The sequence below is a fragment of the Gadus morhua genome, chromosome 3, assembly GCF_902167405.1.
Source record: "Gadus morhua chromosome 3, gadMor3.0, whole genome shotgun sequence".
Classification (NCBI taxonomy): Eukaryota; Metazoa; Chordata; class Actinopteri; order Gadiformes; family Gadidae; genus Gadus; species Gadus morhua.
Window position 1 is genome coordinate 13,291,202 of NC_044050.1, and position 23,894 is coordinate 13,315,095.

Genomic DNA, 23,894 nt, shown 5'->3' on the forward strand with positions numbered 1-23,894 from the left:
GAAAACAAATGGAAAACCACTGTGTTGTCTTTTAGAGGCGCTGACGTCGCTGGGAAAAGGGCGATGTCATTGAAAACAGGCTGGCTTCCAGACCCAGTGAGTCACACACTGGACTATATGACAGAGTGGCGATGGTGTCATTCAAAGACGCACGCAAGGACGCACATGCACACACAAGCTTATGGAGATAGTGGAGGAGACAGCAGGACCGTGTTAGGGTAGAGGTCATGGAAGAGAAGAGAAGTTTGCAGAGTTTGGCAGCCTGTCTCCTGTGTGTGTGTGTGTGTGTGTGTGTGTGTGTGTGTGTGTGTGTGTGTGTGTGTGTGTGTGTGTGTGTGTGTGTGTGTGTGTATAGAGAGAGAGAGAGAGAGAGAGAGAGAGAGAGAGAGAGAGAGAGAGAGAGAGAGAGAGAGAGAGAGAGAGAGAGAGAGAGAGAGAGAGAGAGAGAGAGAGAGAGAGAGAGAGAGAGAGAGAGAGAGAGAGAGAATGTGAGAGATTTAGGGAAGGGAGGGGCTGTTAGAGAGATGATAAATAGATGATATAAAAGAGAAAGAAATAAGGATGAGAGTGTGTGCATGTGTGAGAGAGAGAGAGAGAGAGAGAGCCAGTGGGAGAGTTAGATGTGAGCTGACACACTCCTGCCTCATCATCTTCATCATCGCCCTCATTGTGTATTCGCTGGGAACCACTTGAATAAGTGAGTGGGATTCTGTGAGTGTGTATTGTGTCTGTGTGTGCGTGTGCGTGTGTGTGTGCATGTGTGCGTGCGTGCATGCATGCATGTGTGTGCATGTGTGTGCACGTGTGTGTGTATAAAGGTTGAATGTTGCAGCGTTACAGTGTGTTTTGATGGAGCTGACTGAGTGCGTGTCCACATGCACGGATGGTGACCATGTGCACGGCCATTTTTTGATCCGCAGATCCTTGCTCTGTGCGTGTGAGTGTGAGTGTGTGCGTGTGTGCGTGTGTATGTGTGCTTGTGTGCAAGTCTCCCCATTGCACGGTTGCGGGTTGTAAACAATTATGTTATTGCGTGCCGGCCGGCTACGCCTGAACGCTTCTGTCTGTCCACACACAAAAATGCAAGCATGCATGTCGCACACACACACACACATACACATGCAAACACACACACACACACACACACACACCGACAGAGGTAGCATGCATTCACGCGCGCACCTACTGAGACACAAACACACACACAGGCCTCTCTGATACCACGATATGCACCCACAGACACAAATGAAGACATGCACACACACACACACACACACACACACACACACACACACACACACACACACACACACACACACACACACACACACACAGACACACACACACACACACACACACACACACACACACACACACACACACACACACACACCCCTCTCGGATACCACCATAAGTACAAGTCATTTCCCTCAACAATCTCCCTAAACAACGCAAGGACCATGACCCAATGCTACTACTAGACGTGAACACTAAAAGGATAACAACAGAGGCATAACCAGTGGACACATGAGTGCTCGCTTCGGAGCAGCTAGACTCATCCGCCCCCGGCCTCCAGCCGACCCCATCGCTGACAGCAAGAACCCCCGCTCTGGTGTTATTCCTGCTGCGCTGCGTGTCCGTTTAGCCTACCCTGTTGACAACACATGCAACGGCCTTGTGACTCGTCTGTCGAGGCCAGGTCTGTGCACGGACGCAACACATGACGTGTCGGCGCGTTGTTTCCTCAATGCGTTCTATTGTGAACTAGGTGGAACCAATGTTCTGCTGCTTGTTTCTTTGAGCCGTGACGTCGCAGCGCCCCGAGCCCTTTGATATGGCTTCTGTGAAAGTGATTGTGACTTGCGATGTCTCTGTTTCGGTACGATGACTGGATGAGAAGTTACTAAGGCAGACCTAGATGCTATGTATGTTACTGTTTTTCAATAATGTCTGAACGATAACATGGAATATTGTCTTGGACCCCAGACTAGCTGGTCGTCTAGGCGTCAGCTAATGGAGATTCTTGCAGCAAACAAATCCACTCAGGAAGACAGACAAATGGATGCAGAAAAATATCAAGTCATCATTTTCATTATGACAAATAAATCGAATGCTAGGGGCGCAATTTGGAGCAACCAGCATTAGCAACCTCCATTTTGGAAATGTCACATCGTAACAATCACACCCCTTCCTTCAGGCATCCCTTTTAAAGCCCCTCCCCCATAACACATAACAACTAGCTGGCTTGGTTTACATGGTTAGACTGGTAGAACCAGACAAATAGATGAGGACAGGTAGGCTTATTACAGGTGTGTTACAGCCGTAGTAACAGATTTATTTTAACCTTTAATGATCTTAACCAACCTCAACTAATATGTCTGTGTTTATCACACATGTTACATCACTCAATTTAATTCTTTTTTTTTCAATTTTATTCAGAGGAAACCCCTTGAAATGAACCATGCCGTTTTCGACTGGACCTCACTCATCTACTGATGCTCTCTAGCAAAAACACAAAGTGTGTAATAGACAGTTAAGAAATACATAATTATTGATATTATTGATGTAAATTAAGATAGTATTATTGATATTATTGATATAAATTAAGATAGTATTATTATTATTTTGTTGTTGTTATTTGGGATTTGATTGTTTTGTTGTCCTTCATAAAAATAAATTATTACAATGTTAGGCTAGTATAAATATTTTATTATTGTTATTATTATTATCACTGTTATTAATATAACAGTGTGTTGCTAAAGCGATGCCTGAGCTCTATTAGGGTCCTCTTTCCTTCCATGCCCTAATTAACTCAATTATGGTTCCTGTGTTTTGAAAACAACCCTTCTCTACCGAGCCGAGAGCATGTAAACATTGCACACAGATGCATTCTGGGTCGGCTGGCTGAGTACTGATTCATACATTAAGCCTGGATGACCAGGAGAAGCATCCAGGGCAATCGCACTGACTTGACAGCAGACAAATGAGGGCGTTTGGGTTCGTCCTCGTAATGTAGTCTCTGTAACTGTATTTACCGTATGTGACTAACGTCTTCCTTTAGCAAATGCAGTTATGGCCATCCTGGGATCATTTGTTTTCCACTCGTTGTCCTTTCCGAACAGGACCACAAATAGACATTCACCCGCAAAAGCCATCATTTACCATATTTACGGAAAAAGGGTTTCAGCAGCTCTCATCCTGCACCGGGTTCATCACTGACACAAGCAGCACATGATCTAAGAGAGCAACGCTGTTTCCTAAGGATATGGACATTGATACCCGCTAATCACTCGCTTATCTCACAACTGGATTAAATCAGCGAGCCCGTTGAGAGACAGTTCAGCAGAAGGTGATTGGCTACAATGCCCCAGTTTTGAGTGAGGTCAGAGCGGTGACATTGCTATATCAGACACACACACACACACACACACACACACACACACACACACACACACACACACACACACACACACACACACACACACACACACACACACACACACACACACACACACGAGTAGAATGCATGTCTGTGCATGAAACTATCCACAGACTCTTTAACTCTAGGAACAACATAGCGACCAGTGTTTGCCAAATTAAAGAGGCTGCTAAAATACTAGTGACATTGCTGTATGGCTGTATATTGATGGAGGCTTCTGTATACTTTTTTCCTCACTTGTTTTATAACTAGCACTGACATTAATGAAACAAATACAAATGTGAGTCCAGCTAAGTGATCTCAAGTAGTGTCTGGTTGAAAGCCTGCATTACATTTTAGAAACATACATTAATAGTGCAAAGCTGGTTTGTTTTCCAAAATGTTGGGTTCCAGCCTCTTTTGTTACTTGGAAAAAAGCATTTGTAATACATACTATTACTCACTATACTGCAACTTTATTGCAACTACTTTAGGACTGCCATAAGTAATACAGTAGTACGTACTACTAGGAATACTACTACTACTACCACTACTACTACTACTACTATAGCGCTAATGCTAGTGAAAGCCAGTCTGTTTAAATGATGACATCTAAATAGGCTGTGTGTGTATCTGAATGTCCACGAATGAAAATCGGTGGACAGATGATAGATCTAAAACAGCCAGATCATTGCAGCTGGAATTAATTTGTCGATAAATCCTTCAGTACATTAGTAATTTAGTACACACCATTGCTTCAACTGTTTGAAACCTTGTTACTTTGAAATACAACTGCAGGTAATGTGTGCATACAATCTCTTGGGTGACCAGATACAAGCAGTTTTATAAATACTTTTATAAATGTTTACATCTTTAAACTTTAAATGTATAATAGGTAATGTGTGCATACAATCTCTTGGGTGACCAGATACAAGCAGTTCAGTATGCAGCTTCTTGCCGCTTCATTACATGCATACTAATAAAAAACTGAACCGATCGTTTTGGAGCTAGTTCTCACACAGCACACAGGTGTTTCCTCCCAAATGTCTGCCTTTTTTCCGCCAACCAACAGCATCACATGCAGGGTAATAGTCATACTCAAATGGTTAACTGCAGTAAATTATTCCCTCAGGGTCATGTTTCAACCAGTCAAAATCCACTCCTCTCTTGTAGCTAAGAGTGAGCAAAGTCCAACATCATTTCTCATGTTGTTTCCATCTATCCAGCATCGTAGGCACATTCTCCAGCTCATTAAAGCAGCCCTATTCCACTGCAAAAAAAGACTTAGAACAACCCATCATAAATTGCCAACTACAGACAGTTCTCCCTTCTCCCCTTACTTTCCAAATCACCTGGATGGGCTGTCCATCTCCTGCTACAACAGAGCCACCTGTAGGATCGTAACCAGTCTAACCCTATCACTCAAATGAGGATTCCTGCTGTGGAGGCTCATCATGGAGGAAGACTATATGATATCAGTTCTAATGATGATTTGTTGAAACGTCAGACAGTCCTGTCAACTCTCTGATCTTGATTATGATTTGTTCCCCTCTGGTTGGTCCTTAAAGGTTTTGTAGATGGGTGTGGTGTGCCACAGGGGTCAGTTCTCAGGAGTCAGTCCTGCCTCTGCTCCTCTCATTGTGCCCATGCTTACTAGGATATATCATTGAGGTGCAGGATTTGGTGTCTCGTACCACTGTCAGGCCGATGATACTCAGCTCTGCCTTGATCTGTCCCCAAAGGAAAACAGTCTCTGTGTTTATTTCAGAATGCCTTGCAGACATTTATGTCTGGATGAAGGATGGACAACTTTAACTGAACTTATCCAAGACAGCTTCTCGTCATCCCGAACAAATGTTTAGCTTGCCTTGCGTTGTTAGTAGTGCTTGGGGTTATCCACCACAGCTAACTTTGTGTGACATTGCAATATTGCATCCCGTGCTGATTAATTCTGTATGCCACATCAGGGGATCAGGGGCTGGTCTTGGTCAAGGACCTGGGCCTTTCTCATCATCTTCTCATCAAAAACATACATGGGATATATGCACTAACTCCTATTTGATCTATCTATCCATCCATCCATCCATCTATCTATCTTTCTATCTTTCTATCCATCCATCTGCAGAAAAGTATAGAGCAGCCATAGTGGTGTTGTTCTGCAGTAAAGCAGAACAGTAGACTGGTCAGAATGGGCGAGCGAAGAGCATCCACAGTTGTAGAGAGTTAGCTGTGGGTCGCCAGGTCGGCAGCTTGCCTGCTGTTTCACGTAGTCAGCAGTGGACAAGTGCAGTGCTCCATATCTGTTGTTGGTGTTGATAGCGTATACAGGCCACCTGCCAACAGAGCAGACCAGTACAACGATACTGATTCCATCTATCTTTAACTTTTAGTCATTTTCATGAAGCAAAATGTGTCTGCTCAGTGGAGCTAACAGATGGTTTAGGATGGCTCAATCCGTGCCAATTATCTGCTGCGCGTAGGTTTGATCTTGGCTGTAGCCTTGATAAGAGTAGCCTACTACTGTTTTCAAAGTACTCACTCAAAAACGACAGCAACTGAAAATCTAAAAGTAGGATACACATTGCCTCCTTTCAGATGATATTTCCCTATCATGCCTGCTATTGTAAGGACAGGATATAACAAGATCACATTCCCTGGATTTAATCCAATCCTTGAACATGACCCCCTATCGTGTTAAGTAATTGTACATTATTCACCATTGAATACTGGGCAGCACCCAGTTGGTGCTCAGGTTTCCCTGATATATCACGGGTGCTAGGATGACCTGGTTCCCTACCCCTGGGTAAATAAAGGTTAGATGAAGGATTCAATATTGTCTCACATATGGAACAAGTAGTTATGGCGTCTGCTGTGCGTGATCAAGTCATTAAGGCTGTTCAGGGTAAAGCCTCCACCCCACAACCGACCGAGACCAACAGCTATCCCGCAGACAAGCAAAACCAGATGTCAGGCCAGGCAATGGACACCACCTGTTGTCAGTGCAGACACATCCAGCAGTCACAATACAGATGGTCATGTCAGTAAACATCAAGCCAGGGATGAATGCGTTCACATTCAGCTTAAGCACAGCCTCTGCTTTTGTCAATTAATTTCAATTGAATCAATAGTTGTTTAAGGTTTTGTACAAATATATTTGGTTTGATCTTGGTGGCTGTTAAACCAATCATAGTTTTGTTTTAGACCCAGAATGTCAAAATGGCTGCTGATTTGCTTCAATGAAACTTGTTGCCGATGATCAATCTACATGAGACGGTCACTGCTTTCTGACTCTGTTCTGAAAGGAAGGCGTGAACTCTCGAGTGAATACATTTGTGATGTGAAAGCTAACATTGTCCAAACACAAAGACATTCACTCACGCTTGCAGCCACACACACACACACACACACACACACACACACACACACACACACACACACACACACACACACACACACACACACACACACACACACACACACACACACACACACACACACAAAGCCTGTGATTGTACTGACTGGCGACCTATAGTGAAAGCTTAAAGCAGAACCATGGACCAACAGGTTCACAGCAGTAGGTGGATAATTTGTGTGTGTGTGTGTGTGTTTACATGTGTGTGCACGATGTTGTGTGCCTGTCGTGAGTATGTGTGTTTGTGTGAGTGAGTGTGTGTTGGCGTGCGTGCATGTCTGTGTGTGCGTGTGCATGAGAAGAGATGAAGACACAGATTAGCTCTATGAGATAGGTAACTGCTAAGAAACAAGGTCACGAGGATGTGAGCATCAGATGGTTGCTTTACTTGACAGAGGAAGACTTGTCAGTCGATCATTCCGCCACCTCTTTTATATTTTACTCGAACGATTCGATCAAGGGATGATTAGCTATACCTAATTAATAATATCCCGAATGATGACAAAAAGATCACCAGTCACATCATGAGACTGTAGCAAATACAATAGCCTAAGCTACTTGATTCGCCGAAGTTGAATATATGCCTACACTGTACCTAGGCTACTTTTAAGCCTGAAACATGTCAGCTGATAATACGAAAATCGAATATTAAAGAAGGTGACTCATAGTGCTATCATGGTTTGCGATGGCACGATGGCACATATACAAAGCAGAGCGCCGCTAGTATCGGCTTCTATAGTGACTAGGCTGCTTGGAGCCTATATTTAGTAATGGCACACTGAACAGTCGGACTGAGTCAAGCCGATGACCGGGCTCGGGGAATTACGGGCCTTAAGAAACCGCAGTCGACCGTCGGTTTGGGTTTTACATCATTCGCAAACATAACATTGTGTTTAGCAGCGTGTAATGCCATCGATTTTAAAACAACATCATCATTGTGTGCCCGCATAAAAAAATAGACCACTGTTATAAACAGTCAATCGGAATGGTTGATGATTCAAACCTAAAGGAATAAGCTCTTCCTACGTGCCGTCTCTTCATAGGCATGTTGTACAGCGGAATTTTACAAGGCAGCTAATGAAAGATGAGGCTGCTGAGACATAACTATGGTTTAAACGACCATGTCTCCCAATTCTTTAACAACGACTCATATGTTATCCCGCCATATGATATATTTGCCTCGGATACGATACGGAATATAATATTAATAAAAACCGCGATGATCTTATCAACGCTTCAAATAAAGCCTATATAAAAAAAAGACGCCTACCTTCATTGTCTTTCTGCACTCGGATTTGGAGGGACCCGTGTCTCCAGAGTCAGCCGGTTGCCAAATAGCTAATCGCCCTGATAGATTATTGGATAGGAAATAGCTTAGAAGCCTCCCCGGTCCGCGTACAGACCGATCCGCACTATGCCATAGCGGCGCTCCGTCCGGCAGAACCCATTGGCGAAACACCGTGCGTGTGCGGCATCAATGGAGAGGAGGAGATCATTTCCTTTAGAAATCACTCTTTCTCAAACGATTTCCAGAATGACACCGTAAAAGCCACAGGACAGGTAGTGAAACTGCCTGCCAGTGCATAGGCCTCTGAGGAAGGTGCCATGAATCATTTGCCTAAGACAAATCATAAAGACAGCCGATCTTTGATATATATTAAACGAGGTGGGGCAAGCCAATCACGTTGCAAAATAAGATGTGATTGACGCGTCAAAGACCAATCCCCGGATCTATCTAAGCCAGGGCAACACCATAAGCCAATCACGTGTTACTTTTATTCTGCGGTAAGGCGGGACTCACAGGTGTATTTGTAGATAAGATTGACACAAATACACGTTCGACAGAAATAACCTTTGCGTTGCAAATACACAGTTCCATAATAAGCATTAGAATATGACAAAAAAAACTAAGTTTTTGTTGATGTAGAGTTCACATACGGTATATCTTAAGTCGATATTAACAATATATATATTTAATTGGAGCTAGGCCCATTTAGGCCTGTATTCATTCAGTACTAAATATGCAGGACGAATGATTGAAGGGTGGCCGATAATATAGATAGATACAAGTCATCTGTATCTCCTACCAATTTGAGGTGGACACATTGCCCTCTGTTGGGAGAAAGAAAAACATTCACCGCCATCGAGAGGACAACATTGAAATCTCAACTCCTTTCGTATTACTTCTTATTAAATAACTGCTTGAAATAAGGGCAGGCTTAGGTCAACCAAGACTTTTCGTAATTAATTTGATACACTCGATGATGAACATTCCTATTTGGGTGTAAAAATTGCAAATCATCCCGTTTACTATTTAATAAATACGTTAGAGACAGATTCGTGTGTATTAACATTCTCTGCATTATCCTGCTTTATTTTCCTTAAAAATACCTAGGTAGCCAACTGCCACCACAATGCAGAAATGAGTGGGGACCGAAACTAATGGAACCAACCAATCGGACTCCGTCCGGTCGATCCTGTTGCTACCGGAAGGCAGCGGCCGCGGACTGCATGGGAACACTCGCTGCTAGCTAGCTACAAGGGAACATTGACATCGAAGCAGCTTCGAGATAACACAAAACGTAAGTAAATATGGAGTTATATTAACCTTTTACAGTATGGTTATATACATTTATTTCAATGATGTTCATTAATTGTCCGACCCGAACATGAATCTTTATTTGAAACTAAGAAATTTATCTGAGGGTTTCTTGAGCAAATGGTCTTGTGCATAGCTGGCGCTAGCGTGTTGGTTGGTCATGTCGCAGGCGTTCTGCATTTTGTAACGTAAAGAGTTTCAACACTGGTAATGTTTTTCGGTGCATATTTTTTTATCTTTTGAAAACCGAAGAGTTCTCTTTTCGACGCTATTAGTTTATTTAAAAAATAATCTGGATTCATTGAACAACACGACCCTTTGGAGAAATGCTAACTAGCCGTTAGCTCGCTAGTCACCGGGGATGAATGAGAGTATGTGTAGGAGAATCCATTGTTTATGAATGAAGTGGCTGAAAGTGATCTATATTGTTTGATTGGTTGCAGATCCCCAGGTTTTAATATTGGACGTATGGTTTCAATTTATTGTCATATTTCGTTGCGGATTCAGAGTTTTTGACGAATGTTTAACAAGTAACAGGATTTATTTTTACGGCTGAGGCCTGTTCGCAAAAGGCGTAAATAAAGCTTTTAGAAAGTTTCTTCAATCATGGGTAGCCAAAGCACCAGGATCACCATTTAAACAACAGACTACGTTTCTAATTAAAACATTGCAGTTGTTCACATTTCTTTATCTCTTTTACGATCTTAGAATATTCCCCAAGATGCAGGTATTTTAGGTCACGGGGTCTACTTTTGAACAGTTAATAATGCCTTATCAATACCTGTTGCAAACCAAATTTTAAGCCAAATTCACAAGTTCAAGCTATCAACCAAATACCAAGTTTCACGGCATTCCAGTTCACATAAGGACGTTTATCCCCCTGCATGGAATTTCATTGCAGCCTTTATTGTCTTCGTATAGAAAACATGGCAGAAACTGATGTTGACAACGAGCTGCTGGACTACGAGGAGGATGAGGAGCCTCAGGTAGCCCCCGAGAGCGTGGCCCCCGCTAGCAAGAAGGAGGTCAAGGGGTCCTACGTTTCCATCCACAGCTCTGGCTTCAGAGACTTCCTGCTCAAACCAGAGCTGCTCAGAGCCATCGTTGACTGTGGATTTGAACATCCTTCAGAAGGTGAGTGGAATATGAATTCTGTACAGCACACACTTTAATGGCAGAGAATAGTCGGTGGCTGCTATTATAAAATAGTGCCCGGTGTTGGAATCTATTAATACATGCTGTGAGGTGTTCCAATTTTGTTAGATACTTAATTGGCCGCTTTAGATGCTTAAGCTGTCCATCGTCCCAATTCACACAATTCTTCACGAGAAAAATTTACTTATAGCAACATGGTATGAGGGTCACATCGTGACTATGAACTGGTCTTGAATGATGCCCCACCCTAGAACTTGAATCAACTCTGAATTGTTTGTGGGCCATATTGCTAACAGTTAAATGCGTTGTTGTTTCAGTCCAGCACGAGTGCATTCCTCAAGCCATCCTTGGCATGGACATCCTGTGCCAGGCAAAGTCTGGCATGGGTAAGACGGCCGTGTTCGTACTTGCCACGCTGCAACAGATTGAGCCCGTGGACGGACAGGTGAGTTCATGAATAATCAACTTAGTAGTCCGCCATTAAGTTTGTCTGGAGTAAAGCCTGGCTAGGGAGTTGCTCCGGCCTATGCTACTGTTGGGACTGATGTCCAGAAGACCAGGCCTGATTCGGGCCATTCAAAACCGTTTATTTTGTATTGGGTGGTTTAGCCTTAGCCGAGGACCGATACCGATTTTCTTAGCTGATATTTGGAGCCGATGCTGCCCTGGAAATCCGGAGTTCTCGCGAGAGCACAATTAGAATTTGCTCAGCGAGTCACTCTGGGAACTAACAATACACTTGATGCATTAGTTATAGGCGTTGCTGTTTTACCGACTGGATACGGCAAAGCTCTTATCTATTGGTTAGCTCTGCTGGTCTGGATAAGTCACCCCTTGTATTCTTCTGATTGGTCGTAGTGTTATCCAATGTGTGTTATCCAGTGATATTTTCAAATGCATGCTTGGTGCCACCCCTCGAGTTAGGCCATTTTCATTACTCGTTACCAGACCCTACAGCTTTCTAGATGTGGGTCTGGATTTCCAGGTTAAGCCTCCCTCAATATACATCATAAAAATGACACAAGGATGATAACAAATGTTACAATGTCTCAATTAAAAAAGGTGAACATTTATTGTCTCTAAATTGAACTGTAAATCATGCTGAAGAAAAAAAAAAAATCGGCCGGCCGACATATCAGTCGATCACTAGTGGATTTTTATGATGTTTATACAGAACAGGGTTGTTGAGGCCTGTTTTTAATATTGTAAACAACCAAGATGGCTGCTGCGGATGTCTCATACCTCACATGTGCTCAGATTGGTTGTAGGTCCATACAATTACATTCAGAGGCAATTTGGTCTGCGCCTACTGATAACGCCCCTCTGAAACTGAAAATGAACTGAGAGCTTCAAGCCCATTTTTCATGCTTAAATTTGTTTGACGATGTCGGGCTCGAGAAGAATCATCCACCTCAAAAGAAAGTTTTACATTTTATGCAGTAAGAGGGGCATGGAGACGGCAGAATTTTAAGTTCTACCGAGTTTTGTCCTACCAATGGAAAGTATTTAAAATGTTGAAGCTGACTGGGTTTGACTGACATTCTTTTCTTCCCACCGACCCAAGGTCTCGGTCCTGGTCATGTGTCACACGCGAGAGCTGGCCTTCCAGATCAGCAAGGAGTACGAGCGCTTCTCCAAGTACATGCCCACTGTCAAGGCGGCCGTGTTCTTCGGTGGCATGGCCATCAAGAAGGACGAGGACGTCCTGAAGAAGAACTGTCCCCACATCGTGGTGGGCACGCCGGGCCGCATCCTGGCACTGATCCGCAACAAGACCCTGAACCTGAAGAACGTCAAACACTTTGTCCTGGATGAGTGCGACAAGATGCTGGAGCAGCTAGGTGAGACCCGCTTCTTTGGCCATGGGGTTATGTGGTGGAGTGCTTTATTTCTCTGCCCTGTGCTGAGTACAAGTTGAAAAAACTACCTGTAGATTGTCGGGAAGTGGCTGCATGAGGGGGACGCAATCAAGGTGGTCCCAGAGAAACGACAAGATAAATTGAAGCATGATGCAGAGAAACAATATCAACAGTAGAAAATACCCAGTTGTGTCTGTGTATATACAGTAGCATGATGACAATAAAAATAATAACAATGCGTGTCTACTTGTTAGAAAAAGGGCTTAAATTGTGGCAAGAACCCAATATTATGGTAACTAATTTAATGTTTTGCTTCAACGTGAGCATGTGCTGCTGTTCCAACATTAAAAGCCATCTCCTCTCCCCCTGACAGACATGAGGCGTGACGTGCAGGACATCTTCCGGCTGACGCCGCACGAGAAGCAGTGCATGATGTTCAGTGCCACGCTCAGCAAGGAGATCCGTCCCGTCTGCCGCAAGTTCATGCAGGATGTGAGTCCGCCATCATGTGATCCGTGCTGCATTAACCGATCAGTCATCAGGCCGATTGTGAATTGCAAAGCGATGTAGACACCCACCCTTATAAAGAAATCAAGACTATAACTGTGAGGAGTCTTTAGTCCACGCTAATACCCATTGAAGTGTAGTGGCTCATTGTGGCCCACCAAGATGGTTTTAATGTGACGTGGCCTAAGTTCCAGTAAAGGTTTTGCCCTCGTGGCGCACCTTTTGTGTATTGGGCGGTAGAGCGGTGACTCATACCATGTTTGTGCGTGTCCCTGCAGCCCATGGAGGTGTTTGTGGACGACGAGACCAAGCTTACCCTCCACGGCCTGCAGCAGTACTACTGTAAGCTGAAGGACAGCGAGAAGAACCGAAAGCTGTTTGACTTGCTGGATGTGCTGGAGTTCAACCAGGTGAGGGCCAGCGTCTGGAGCGGAGCACAGAGCTCTTTCATTGTAATGTCGTAGTGCGTTTGTGTCTCGGGGAATTTAATATAAAGAATCTGAGAGAGGTTGGAAGCTTTTGGTAGAGGTACCTCTGCCCAATCTGCTAAGGTAATTTAGTGAAAAACAAAATATTTCTTACAAATACAATGTAAGAGTGTGAGATTTGTATTTTTGTTTTCTGAAAATCGGTCAATGCGTTGGCTAGGGATGAACACCGGAAAGTGTGCGTGTGTGTGTTGGGTCAAACCCTGAGCTGTGTGGTGTCTTTGTTTAGGTGGTGATCTTTGTGAAGTCGGTCCAGCGTTGCGTGGCGCTGTCCCAACTGCTAGTGGAGCAGAACTTCCCTGCTATCGCCATCCACAGGGGCATGGCTCAGGAAGAGAGGTGAGTGCTGGCATCATGTTTAATCAGGACGTCGTACCCACATTGATATTGTCAGGATCAAATCCAAATTGTACCACTTTGCCAAACTATTTGTTTTAACCCCAGCCAACAACGGCATGCAAATAAATCATTAATCTCTCCAGAAATATAGATGCCAAATGCATCATCAGAGTTTTTGTCGTGTAAATCCTAAATCACAATTCTAACTTGGAACACCATTTATTTTGTTTCCTGTTTATTGTAATCCAAAAAAAAGTAACAAATGAATTCATCAGAAATGTGGGGAATGACATGAGGCAGGGTTTTGGGCACCAAAGGGGTGTGTTAAATGGGGAAAACATGAAGCTTCACCTGTCCTCTGAAGGCTCTTCAATCGAATTGCATTGACTGAAACCAACAAAATGGTTTCAGGTCCACCGTTTGGACACCAGGGGGAGGCATTGACTCAGTTATCAGGTCATCCAAGGCAATTGGTGATGCTTTCTTTTTCCGATGATTAATTACCTTGTGAGGCACCTTCTTTAAGCATTTTTTCCTTTATTTTTTTAGGGGATCCTTTTTTCTCAAATCTTTTAAATTGGCCCACCACCAGTAAGCCAGGTTTTCCCTTGATCTCCCATGTCTGTCTGAGACGTTGTGCTTTTGCCCCTCGGTGGTCTGACGTGTGCCCCCCCCGTCTCCCGCAGGCTTTCTCGCTACCAGCAGTTCAAGGACTTCCAGCGACGCATCCTGGTGGCCACCAACCTGTTTGGCCGGGGCATGGACATCGAGCGCGTCAACATCGTCTTCAACTATGACATGCCCGAAGACTCTGACACTTACCTCCACAGAGTCAGTCCTCTTCTTATTCTGTACACGCAGTGTCGGGTTGTTTCTTGTTTATAGATGGGAGACTACTGCATAACCCTCGCTGTCCTGCTCTGACCCCCTCTCCTCCTTCTTGCCTGGTCCCAACAGGTGGCTCGCGCCGGCCGGTTCGGAACCAAAGGCCTGGCAGTCACCTTCGTCTCAGACGAGACGGACGCCAAGACGCTCAACGACGTGCAGGACCGCTTCGAGGTCAACGTGGCCGAGCTCCCCGAAGAAATTGACATTTCCACCTACAGTAAGCTACCCCTTTTATACAACAAGCCTGGCTTAGTGTATGTACTCGTAGCAGCTTTTGGTTACATGTTGGTGCCCTTTTTAAATGTTACACAAGCCTCCTGTTATGTTACTCGACATAGCCTCCGGTATTTCTCTTGGGACTAAAATAACATTTTCATGGGCTCCTGTTACTACCTGTATCCTTAGTAATCCTTGACATGTTTTTCTTTGCTGTGTTTTTCCCCTCCAGTTGAACAGTCCAGATGAGCCACATGTCCAAGTGGGCTTCGCTGAAGACTACCCGGCCCTCAGTGTTTGTTCTTCTATGAAAGAAGAAAAACGTCAACGTTTTAGAAGTTTCTCAACGTACTGTGTCCCTTTGAAAATTGTATTGATGGCGATAACCTTTTTATTTTATTGTCACCCTCATGGGTGTATTTGTTTTTAAGTTCATTGTCATTATTGAATGCGGTTTTTGGTTAAGGAAATAAACCTTTTATATCGTTCTGCAGTGTTGAATTTAATGTTGCACTTTTACATTCATTCTCTGTTCACTGCTGAATGTGACAAACACAGCATCGATGCTCCATTTCATTAAGTCTTAACTCAGTGGTCTATTCTGTTCAAATGTATATTCATAGGATAGTTTATTAAGAACAAGTATATTGTAATTTCATGACTCTTAAAATATTGCACAGTAATGCAAAAGAACTGCAAGGAAGGTAGAGGGTGTCGTTGCAGCTGAACACCGGCACGCAGACACGTTTTTCTCTGAGCTGGCTGCCAGGTTGGATAATAAACACATAAAATTAAATAAAACAAACGAGTGAAACGTGGGCAAAAAATTTAAGAAATGGTTTGACCACCACGTGTGACTGCTACAAAGCACTAGTGTCTCAAATGGTAGCTGTAAAATGCGGCCGGAAATATAGTTGTAAAGCACCAAGATACAATGTCACTTAGAATGAGCCACAGAGGATTTTGAGGAATTGTTCCAAGTAGGAAAGTGCCTAATCTAAATCTCTCACAAAAGGTTATTTGAAGCAAAAAGCTTGTCATTTACATTTCACTCTGGATTTTTATTTAAAATTAAACATTCCGTTTTTGTCATTTGTGAATGTCCAAGACGGCGTCGGCATAAAAAGGAAATAAACCGTCACAGTTCTGCTCACTTCATTTAGAAAAGATTGTTAAAATAGATACAATAGTTTGTACCTGACGATCCACTAATCATCTCCCTTTCAGAGTAGCCATTAACTGCTCGCGGAAACGATTGTCATGTTTATGGATCACGGTGTGTCGTAGCGGGAAACCGTAACTCAAGAGTGATCACCTAGGAAAGCCATAGAGTTAATCCGTCCCATTTCTCGCTTGGCCTCAGACTGTAATTCCTCCTTGTACACCTGGCTCAAGTAGCTACAGTTCTAATGAACAATGGAGCCGCAGGACTCTTATTTCAAGGATCTCTGTTGGAGCAGGAGTTGGTACGGCCCATTTCAGCCCACCACACTCACAATACCCCTTAGAATGTTAATTTGACAGCAAGTGAACACCAAGGCTGCCCCTGCCTGTCAGTCATGTGGACGTGGGGGCTTCTGCTCGTAATAATGGTGTTCAAACCCTGCACATGAAGTCTCCTCATCTGGGGCCACTTGTCTTAAGATGGTTTTCTTTCTTAGAGGAAAACTTGTCTTAAAAGGTCTTTCTTTACAAGAAAAAGACCCTTTGTCTCGAAGTCCATCCCTTTAGGGATGGACCCTAGTCTCAAAATGCCTCCCTTTACTGAGGAAGGTCCCTTGTCTAAAAAGGGTCCCCCTTTATTGGCAGAAGGTCCCTGGTCTAAAAGGGTCCCCCTTTATTGGAGGAAGGTCCCTGGTCTAAAAGGGTCCCCCTTTATTGGAGGAAGGTCCCTGGTCTAAAAGGGTCCTCCTTTATTAGAGGAAGGTCCCTGGTCTAAAAAGGTCCTCCTTCGTGAGAGGAAGGTCCCTGGTCTAAAAAGGTCCTCCTTTATTAAAGGAAGGTCCCTTTTCTAAAAATATCCCCCCTTCATCAGAGCAAGGCTCCTCATTTTAAAATGTCTTCCCTTCATCAGAGGAAGGCTCCTCATCTTCGAAAGTCTGCCTTCAGGTAGAAAGCTTGCGCCGGACGGCTCAGTCGATGAACTTGTGCGTGTCTCCGTACATCCAGTGCTGCGGCGGGAGCGCCGCTTCGTTGAGATGGCCGCAGTCGGCGCTGCTGCATTTGCACGACTGGATGACCATGGCCATCTTCTGGAAGCGCTCTCCGTCCGGGCAGACGAAGGAGACGGGCAGGGTCTTGGTGCGGCGCGGCGCGCAGCAGCGTCCGTCCGTGCACGTGCCGCAGAAGGCGGGTCGGTGGAGGCGCACACTCACGCACTCGCCGTACGTCAGGCGGACTGGCTGTAGGGTCTTATTGGTCGGCGAGCACTTCTTCCCTTTCTGTAAATAGAAATAAAAAGAGGGCAAATATTTCACATCTAGTTTTTTTATTCTCCGGTTGAAGGCATATACCAGATCAAGGAACTTTTGATTAAGGTGAATCCTGGTTGGTTGAGAAAAATCTGCCTGGACAAACAGTTAAGGGATAGGGTACTTCAACACATCACTCCAGCACAGAGAAATCCATCGAGGTCTGTGGGCATCTCAGATTGGGTATTTAACTCTGGAGAACAAATTCCTTTTCAATTCCCCTCTTCTCATTAGAACCTCTGATTGAAGCAATGACAGTGAGAGAGAGCGAGAGAGAGAGCGAGAGAGAGAGAGAGAGAGAGAGAGAGAGAGACGTTCTGTGTGTGTGTGTGTGTGTGTTTGTGAGGGAGAGAATCTCACAGACCACACTGAGGATTAATATAGTCCTACAGCGCTTGCCCTGGCTACCCAGAGTACACAAACTGGACATAGCTATGGACAGTTGCTTGGCAGGAATGCTGGGGGTGCGGGACTATATATAAAAAGGCGCCAGCTTGCCACCCAAACACCAGAGGCTATGTCAGCAGAGCCTCTCTCCCACTGGGTGCACCCAGGCCGTGCTTCCCTAAAGCCCCGTAAAACCAACACCATCTCCACTTGTGTTCTTAAGGGATCAAATCGTTTTTGTGACATTGTAAAGGGCTCTTTTAGACTCTGGTCTATCGGCAGAGATAAAGGCGCGACCTAGATAAGATAAGCTTCTATTAAACCTTCAAAAAAGTGTTATCGTCTGTGTATCAGATAAAGAGATACTTTATCTGTTCACATGGATTCTTAGGAATTTTGCGTGGGCAGCTGTAGTAAACACCATCACCATCGGTTTCTATGACGATTGTAATGGTATCTTCAAACAAGGTTGACCTTTTATATGTGTTTGTGTGTGTTTGTCTGTGTGTGCATCCCTCTCTTTGTCTCGTCACTTTGCACCTTTTGCACTACTGCACTGTACTGTACTGCTGCAATTCTCTGTGAACCATGCATTGTGTGTTTTTTATGTGTGTTAAGTGTTGTACTCCATGTTATTTATGTGTCGTTGGAGGCTTTTTGTGTTGTTATGTTGTGTTGTTATTGTTGCTGTGTGATACATGTGAGCATACCAAAACACATTCCTATCAACTGTATTTTCTATATTGGTGAAGTGGCTATAATATAAACTTGATACTTGTACGTCTTGGGTGTTGATTAAACTGACGCACACATGGACACACACACACACACACAGGTATTCACACATACACACACACACACACACACCCACCCGCACACACACACACACACACACACACACACACACACACACACACACACACACATATACACACACACACACACACACATATACACACACACACACACACACACACACACACACACACACACACACATATACACGCACACGCACACGCACACACACACACACACACACACACTGCGGTTCACACTGTACCTTTGAAGGGATGGGGGGGCTGTGGCACGGCCGCACAGTGCATATCCTGGTCTCTCTCTCCAGCTTGCAGTTGGGGTTGCTGTTAGTGATGCGCGAGGACACGCCCATCCCGCAGCTGCGGGAGCACTGGGACCACTCGGTGGTCTGGGCCACACACCTCTCCTTCAGAAGGCCCCATTCTGGGGCGGAGCAGAGGGATTCTCATGAAGGCAGCGGTACGACCTGCGGCTGCCACACTGTTTTATAGTGTTTATGGGGTCTCCCAGCCCACAGGTGGGTTCTATGCCCAATTACCTTTAGGAATCCCTGAGCAACCCAGACGTAGCTCCTACATGCTCCATAATGACGTGTCACTAAAACACATTCATTGGCGCTTTGGAACAAAGCGCTTTCTAAATTATGTATATTAAATTCTACCTACTAAATTAGGAAATCTTAATTCGTATGAAAGAGCATCATTTGTTTGGCAAAACAATCATAATGAACTTCATTTTCATTGCATGCAGACATGTGTTGACGGTGGCTCCTACCAGGCAGGTGATTGAAGCCATGCTCCTTCTCCCAGCTGATTGGTGGGCTCTCCAGTAGTTGGTTGCCTACAGCCAGGTCATTGGTAGGACTCTGAGGGCGTGGCAAATGGGGTGTGGCCAGCTTGGCGTAAGGTCTGGGCTGCAGTTGGAGGACCTGAGATAAGCAGGCCATGAAGTAAGGTGTGTGTGTGTCTACATATTTTATATTATATTTTAACAGCCCAGGTATTTTGATTTGATTCCCGCAAACACACACGCACACGCACACACACACACATACACACACACACACACACACACACACACACACACACACACACACACACACACACACACACACACACACACACACACACACACACACACACACACACAAACACACCCCAGGCTGGGTTTTAAACAGGTGCTAAAACAGTAAAAGCCGACCCTGTACCTGTTGTTTCTTGGGAAGGCGCCAAGTCCCGCTGTGGCAGTCCACGGTGTAGCAGCAGTGTCCCGGGACCCGCACCAGGCGGGGTGCCGGGCAGGAGGGCGAGGCCAGGGGGAGCCGGGTGTCACACAGTGGGGCGCAGCCCACGGCGCCGTCGATGCAGGTGCACTGGTGCTTGCAGCCCGCCCGGAAACTCTCGCCGCTCTGGTACATTCTGCCGTTGTACTCGCACGTCCGGCCCTCGGATTTGGCTGGAGAGAGAGACGAGACGATAGGTTGTGATTAACAGTCGGTGGTTAAAGGAGCTTAACCGTCACACCTCAGGCTATTTTCTAATTATAAGGAAGCATCGCTGCTTGGCGTGTTGTGAACAGTCACGGTGTCCAATCGCAGACCAATTATGTCAACGGTCCAACCTTAGTACAATGCTCCAACATGAACGGATGGTTAAAGCCGTGATTCACTGCCAGGAAGGGTCAATGGGCTCACACACGTCACAACACGCATGACTCCAGTATCTATGGCACGTCAATGTGCCATAGTCAGGTCATGGGTGTTGACAGCCCCCCCGGAGTGCGTTTGTCGGGCAGGAAGGAGTACGGTTGTGTTTTGACATCCCCCCCCCCCCCCCCCCCCCCCCCCCCCTCCCCCCCCCCTCCACCCCAGGGTAAAGGGAGAGCCGTTACAGTCCTATAAGTCAGACTGAATGGCATTCACCACATTCTCCCGTTTCAACGGTCTAGAGGAGCCATGTTGGGCCATGTGGTGCACCGATACACAACACTACCTGACGGTCTTGGACACGCACACAGACAGGTATAAACATGGCACGCATGCACACAGGCACGTACACACACATAAACACCCCCACACGCGCACCCATAGTAACAGGCATACGCACATTGGCACTCAGGCGTGCACCCACGCGTGCCAACAGACGCTCACACAATAACACAGGTATGCACGCACGCACGCACGCACGCACGCACGCACGCACGCACGCACGCACGCACGCACACACGCACACACACACACACACACACACACAGGGACACACACACAGGGACACACACACAGGGACACACACACAGGGACACCGCTCCACACATACACAGACACACACACATATACACCTGACACCCGACACATGCTTAGGCAGGCTCACACATAAGCAGGCCCACAGAGACACACACACACACAGAAGCAGACGGTGGGGGCTAAGTTGTGAAGGTCAGGCTGTGCGAAAGTTCAGTGGAAAGCCAGCTTCCACTGAACATGGCTTTCCACAGGAAGTCAGACACTTTGTCACCGTCGACGCACAAGAAGCTGCTATTCATAGTGCGGACTGTCCCCGTCCAGATAGTTGTATTTTTATCTCTCACTTTATCGCCTGCTGTCACCTCAACCAGATCTGCCTCAGAGAAATGATCTGACCAATAGGAGGAGGTTACTGACTCGACAGCACGCGTCAAAGTTATGATATACATACATATTCACATGGAATACAAAAGGAATACACCTGAAGTAAAGTTGAAGGTCAATTATTCGGCCAATAGGAGGACATTGTTGATTCTAACTGGATAGATATGGTTGCAGTTATCTCTCTCTCTCTCTCTCTCTCTCGTTCTGTCCCTCTCTCGCTCCGATTCACTCTCTCACTCTCCCTTTTTCTGTCACTCTCTCTCTCTCTCTCTCTCTCTCTCTCTCTCTCTCTCTCTCTCTCTACTCACCCCTACAGATGCCCCAGCCCATGCTGGCGTCGTTGCCGTAGTTACACTCCAGGCCCTTGTGGTGGTCACAGGGCGTGGCGTGGTTGCAGTCCTGGTTGAGCTGAGCGGCGCACACCTTGCAGCAGCCGCACGCGTCCGGCACCGCGCTCACACCCGCCGCACACAGCGGGGGGTGGGGGGGGCACCTGCATACGGCCGCGCACCCTGTGATCACCTGGAGGGGGGGGGGGGGGGGGGGGGGGGAGGGATTAGCCTTTCCATTCTACATACATTCACATTGATTGATTGATTGACAGTGTATTTTATGTATGGGGTGTAACCAAAGCTTTTGAGTCATAATCAAAACCACCCAATATTAAATACATCAAAAAGGTAAATCAAATAACTAACAGATTAAACTGATAAAAATTGGTTGTTTGAAACCTTTAGAAAATGACCATGAAACGTGTACTTTGTAGTTAAAGAGTCCTGACTAATTAAACGAGGGAGCGTAGGGCTACCGGGCAGATGCCTATGAGACAGTAGGCCTAGGTGACTTTGTGACAATACAAAGTGTGGATACGACTTAGTTTCTCAAAGGTTAGTTGAGTCCTCCTTAATGGAGTTCAAACCCATTCCCTTACTGATCATGATCCAGGTGGACTTTGTAATAGGCAGTTTTGGAGCTTGTAGCTACAACTGAACAAGTCAGTGCGGGCTGGTCGTTCTATGTTTTTAAAACCACCTGGTGTCATTATTTGAGTAAGGGCCCTCTCAGTTCGCTGCCAGCCAGTTCCAGTCAATAGGGTGGAGCCAGCATCTCTGACTCAGTTTAGAAAACATGAGTTTCCCTGGAAGCCACGACCTGTTGTGTAGCCTATTTGATAGGCTATTTAATGAGCCATTTTATTAACATTGTTTCCTTCTTTTGTTTGGAAAATAAAAACTGCATGCCATAACTAATCTGCTTGTTCCATAAAGAAACGAGTTTGATGCTGTAAGTCAAGTTATGCATATATAACCTACCAATCAATGATATATAAATAAATAAATAAATGTAGGCTATCAATAGTTTTTTTGTCCGGAGACTAGCGTATTCTTTAAGGGGTCTGTTTGGTTCATACGAGTCTACGTGAGCAAAGTTTGACACCGCAAAGCGCACTAACTCATTGCGTAACAAATAGACTCAATAATGAAAACATGCACAGATAGTCCCAATGTTAGGTTTAAATCCCTAACTCAAACATGTCAGCCACTTGTCAAAAGTGAAAAGCCTTACCTGAGCTTCACCGGCACATGCCAATAGATACAATAAATATATAAAAAAAGCCATGGTCTGTTCCGAAAAGAAAGAAACAAATTAACAAGTGTGGGGATCCGAGAATTCCAAACAGGATTTCCGAAAGTCTAGGATTCACTTTTTTTTTTAGAATAACCTAAATAAGTCGTAGAGGTGGAGAGCAGCCAGGAATCTCTCTTAATTTAATCCGTTGCTTTAAAGTTCCAACACCACTGCTGCTGTTATTTATACCAAGCAGTGCGCACCGCGGAGGCCCCGCCCCCTGCAATACGTCCAGCCAATCAACACCCGTGCGGTGATTTAGACATTCCAGATGCATGAAGATGGGAGAGCAGAACAGTAACTTTATTGGGGGCGTGCTTGGGAATCAATGCAGCCATTCATAAAAATTGCCGGACCCTCTGTATTTATTTTATGGGATAAAAAAACCAAAACGTAACCGGTGCTTTCAAGTCACACTTACGAACATTACTGCCTCTGTGGGCACCGCTTGTCCAACACCAAGTAAATATACCGAGCTGGTCGACGACAGAGCCAAACCGGAGCTCAGATCAAGAGGAGCTCCACCTCAGAGAGATTACAGGAATTCGGTCTGGTTTTCATGGCGGACGCACAACTCTATTAACTGTGTAAATTACCTGCAGTTGTCTGGGAAAGACATGTATCTCACCCTTGTTCATATATTATTAAATATTCTGCGAGTCCGGGAAAATGTGTTTCCACAAGTCCGACATGTTTTGCCGAGGTTATTCCTTGTTAATATCATTCATTGGTTTTCCGTTTTCTTAGAAATATTTCTGACCACGAGGTGCTGACTCGAAGCCGAGCGGGAAATTCGATAGACTCAAGGTGAAAGACCGATTGTTGATTTAAAAGAGGAAAACAAGGGTCTCCCTAATTGCCCCCCCATCCACCCTCGTCCTTTATTTAAAACCGTTTTACCCAACCACACCTGTCCCAACACACAGAGCCCCTTTGATTAATACCACTTGCGCAATGTGAGTCCTGCCATTGAAGGTGATTAATAGGCCTACATGACCCTGGCTCAGCTGGGCCATACAATTACCCCACTTCCATATCGTCGAACACATACATCTTTTGTGCGACATCGATCCCTTCCAAGAAT

General features: G+C 45.2%; 3 protein-coding genes across 4 annotated transcripts in view; 1 reads left to right on the top strand and 2 right to left on the bottom strand.

Annotated features, from left to right (window-relative positions):
- evi5l (ecotropic viral integration site 5 like) overlaps positions 1–8,490 on the bottom strand; it is a 37,176-nt gene extending 28,686 nt beyond the window's left edge. For both annotated transcript variants that reach the window (XM_030352682.1, XM_030352681.1), the window contains exon 1: positions 8,101–8,490. The gene's annotated coding sequence lies outside the window, so the exon portion shown is untranslated. The remainder of the gene's footprint in view (positions 1–8,100) is intronic.
- A 791-nt stretch (positions 8,491–9,281) lies between these two features.
- LOC115540998 (ATP-dependent RNA helicase DDX39A) lies at positions 9,282–15,369 on the top strand. Its single transcript, XM_030352708.1, has 10 exons — positions 9,282–9,412; positions 10,351–10,563; positions 10,902–11,029; positions 12,149–12,425; positions 12,817–12,935; positions 13,229–13,360; positions 13,668–13,777; positions 14,464–14,608; positions 14,735–14,882; positions 15,114–15,369. The coding sequence occupies exons 2-10, from the start codon at positions 10,356–10,358 to the stop codon at positions 15,128–15,130; spliced, it is 1,284 nt and encodes a 427-aa protein (XP_030208568.1). The 5' UTR covers positions 9,282–9,412; positions 10,351–10,355; the 3' UTR covers positions 15,131–15,369.
- Positions 15,370–15,921: 552 nt separating this feature from the next.
- Positions 15,922–23,003, bottom strand: LOC115540999 (CCN family member 1). The gene is made up of 6 exons (XM_030352709.1): positions 22,748–23,003; positions 21,490–21,703; positions 19,763–20,010; positions 19,330–19,483; positions 18,800–18,978; positions 15,922–17,322 (listed from the first exon to the last, which is right to left on the bottom strand). Exons 1-6 carry the CDS (start codon positions 22,799–22,801, stop codon positions 17,014–17,016), a joined length of 1,158 nt encoding a protein of 385 aa, XP_030208569.1. The 5' UTR covers positions 22,802–23,003; the 3' UTR covers positions 15,922–17,013.
- Positions 23,004–23,894: the final 891 nt, after the last annotated feature.

What these genes read in the sequence shown, in the direction of transcription:
- LOC115540998 (XM_030352708.1), top strand. Translation starts at nt 10,356, where the DNA reads ATGGCAGAAACTGATGTTGACAACGAGCTGCTGGACTACGAGGAGGAT. An exon ending in ATTTGAACATCCTTCAGAAG is followed by an intron (nt 10,564 to 10,901) that starts GTGAGTGGAATA and finishes TTGTTGTTTCAG; the next exon opens with TCCAGCACGAGTGCATTCCT. An exon ending in CAAGATGCTGGAGCAGCTAG is followed by an intron (nt 12,426 to 12,816) that starts GTGAGACCCGCT and finishes TCCCCCTGACAG; the next exon opens with ACATGAGGCGTGACGTGCAG.
- LOC115540999 (XM_030352709.1), bottom strand. Translation starts at nt 22,801, where the DNA reads ATGGCTTTTTTTATATATTTATTGTATCTATTGGCATGTGCCGGTGAA. An exon ending in CATGTGCCGGTGAAGCTCAG is followed by an intron (nt 21,704 to 22,747) that starts GTAAGGCTTTTC and finishes CCCCCCCTCCAG; the next exon opens with GTGATCACAGGGTGCGCGGC. An exon ending in GCCTTCCCAAGAAACAACAG is followed by an intron (nt 19,484 to 19,762) that starts GTACAGGGTCGG and finishes TGCTTATCTCAG; the next exon opens with GTCCTCCAACTGCAGCCCAG.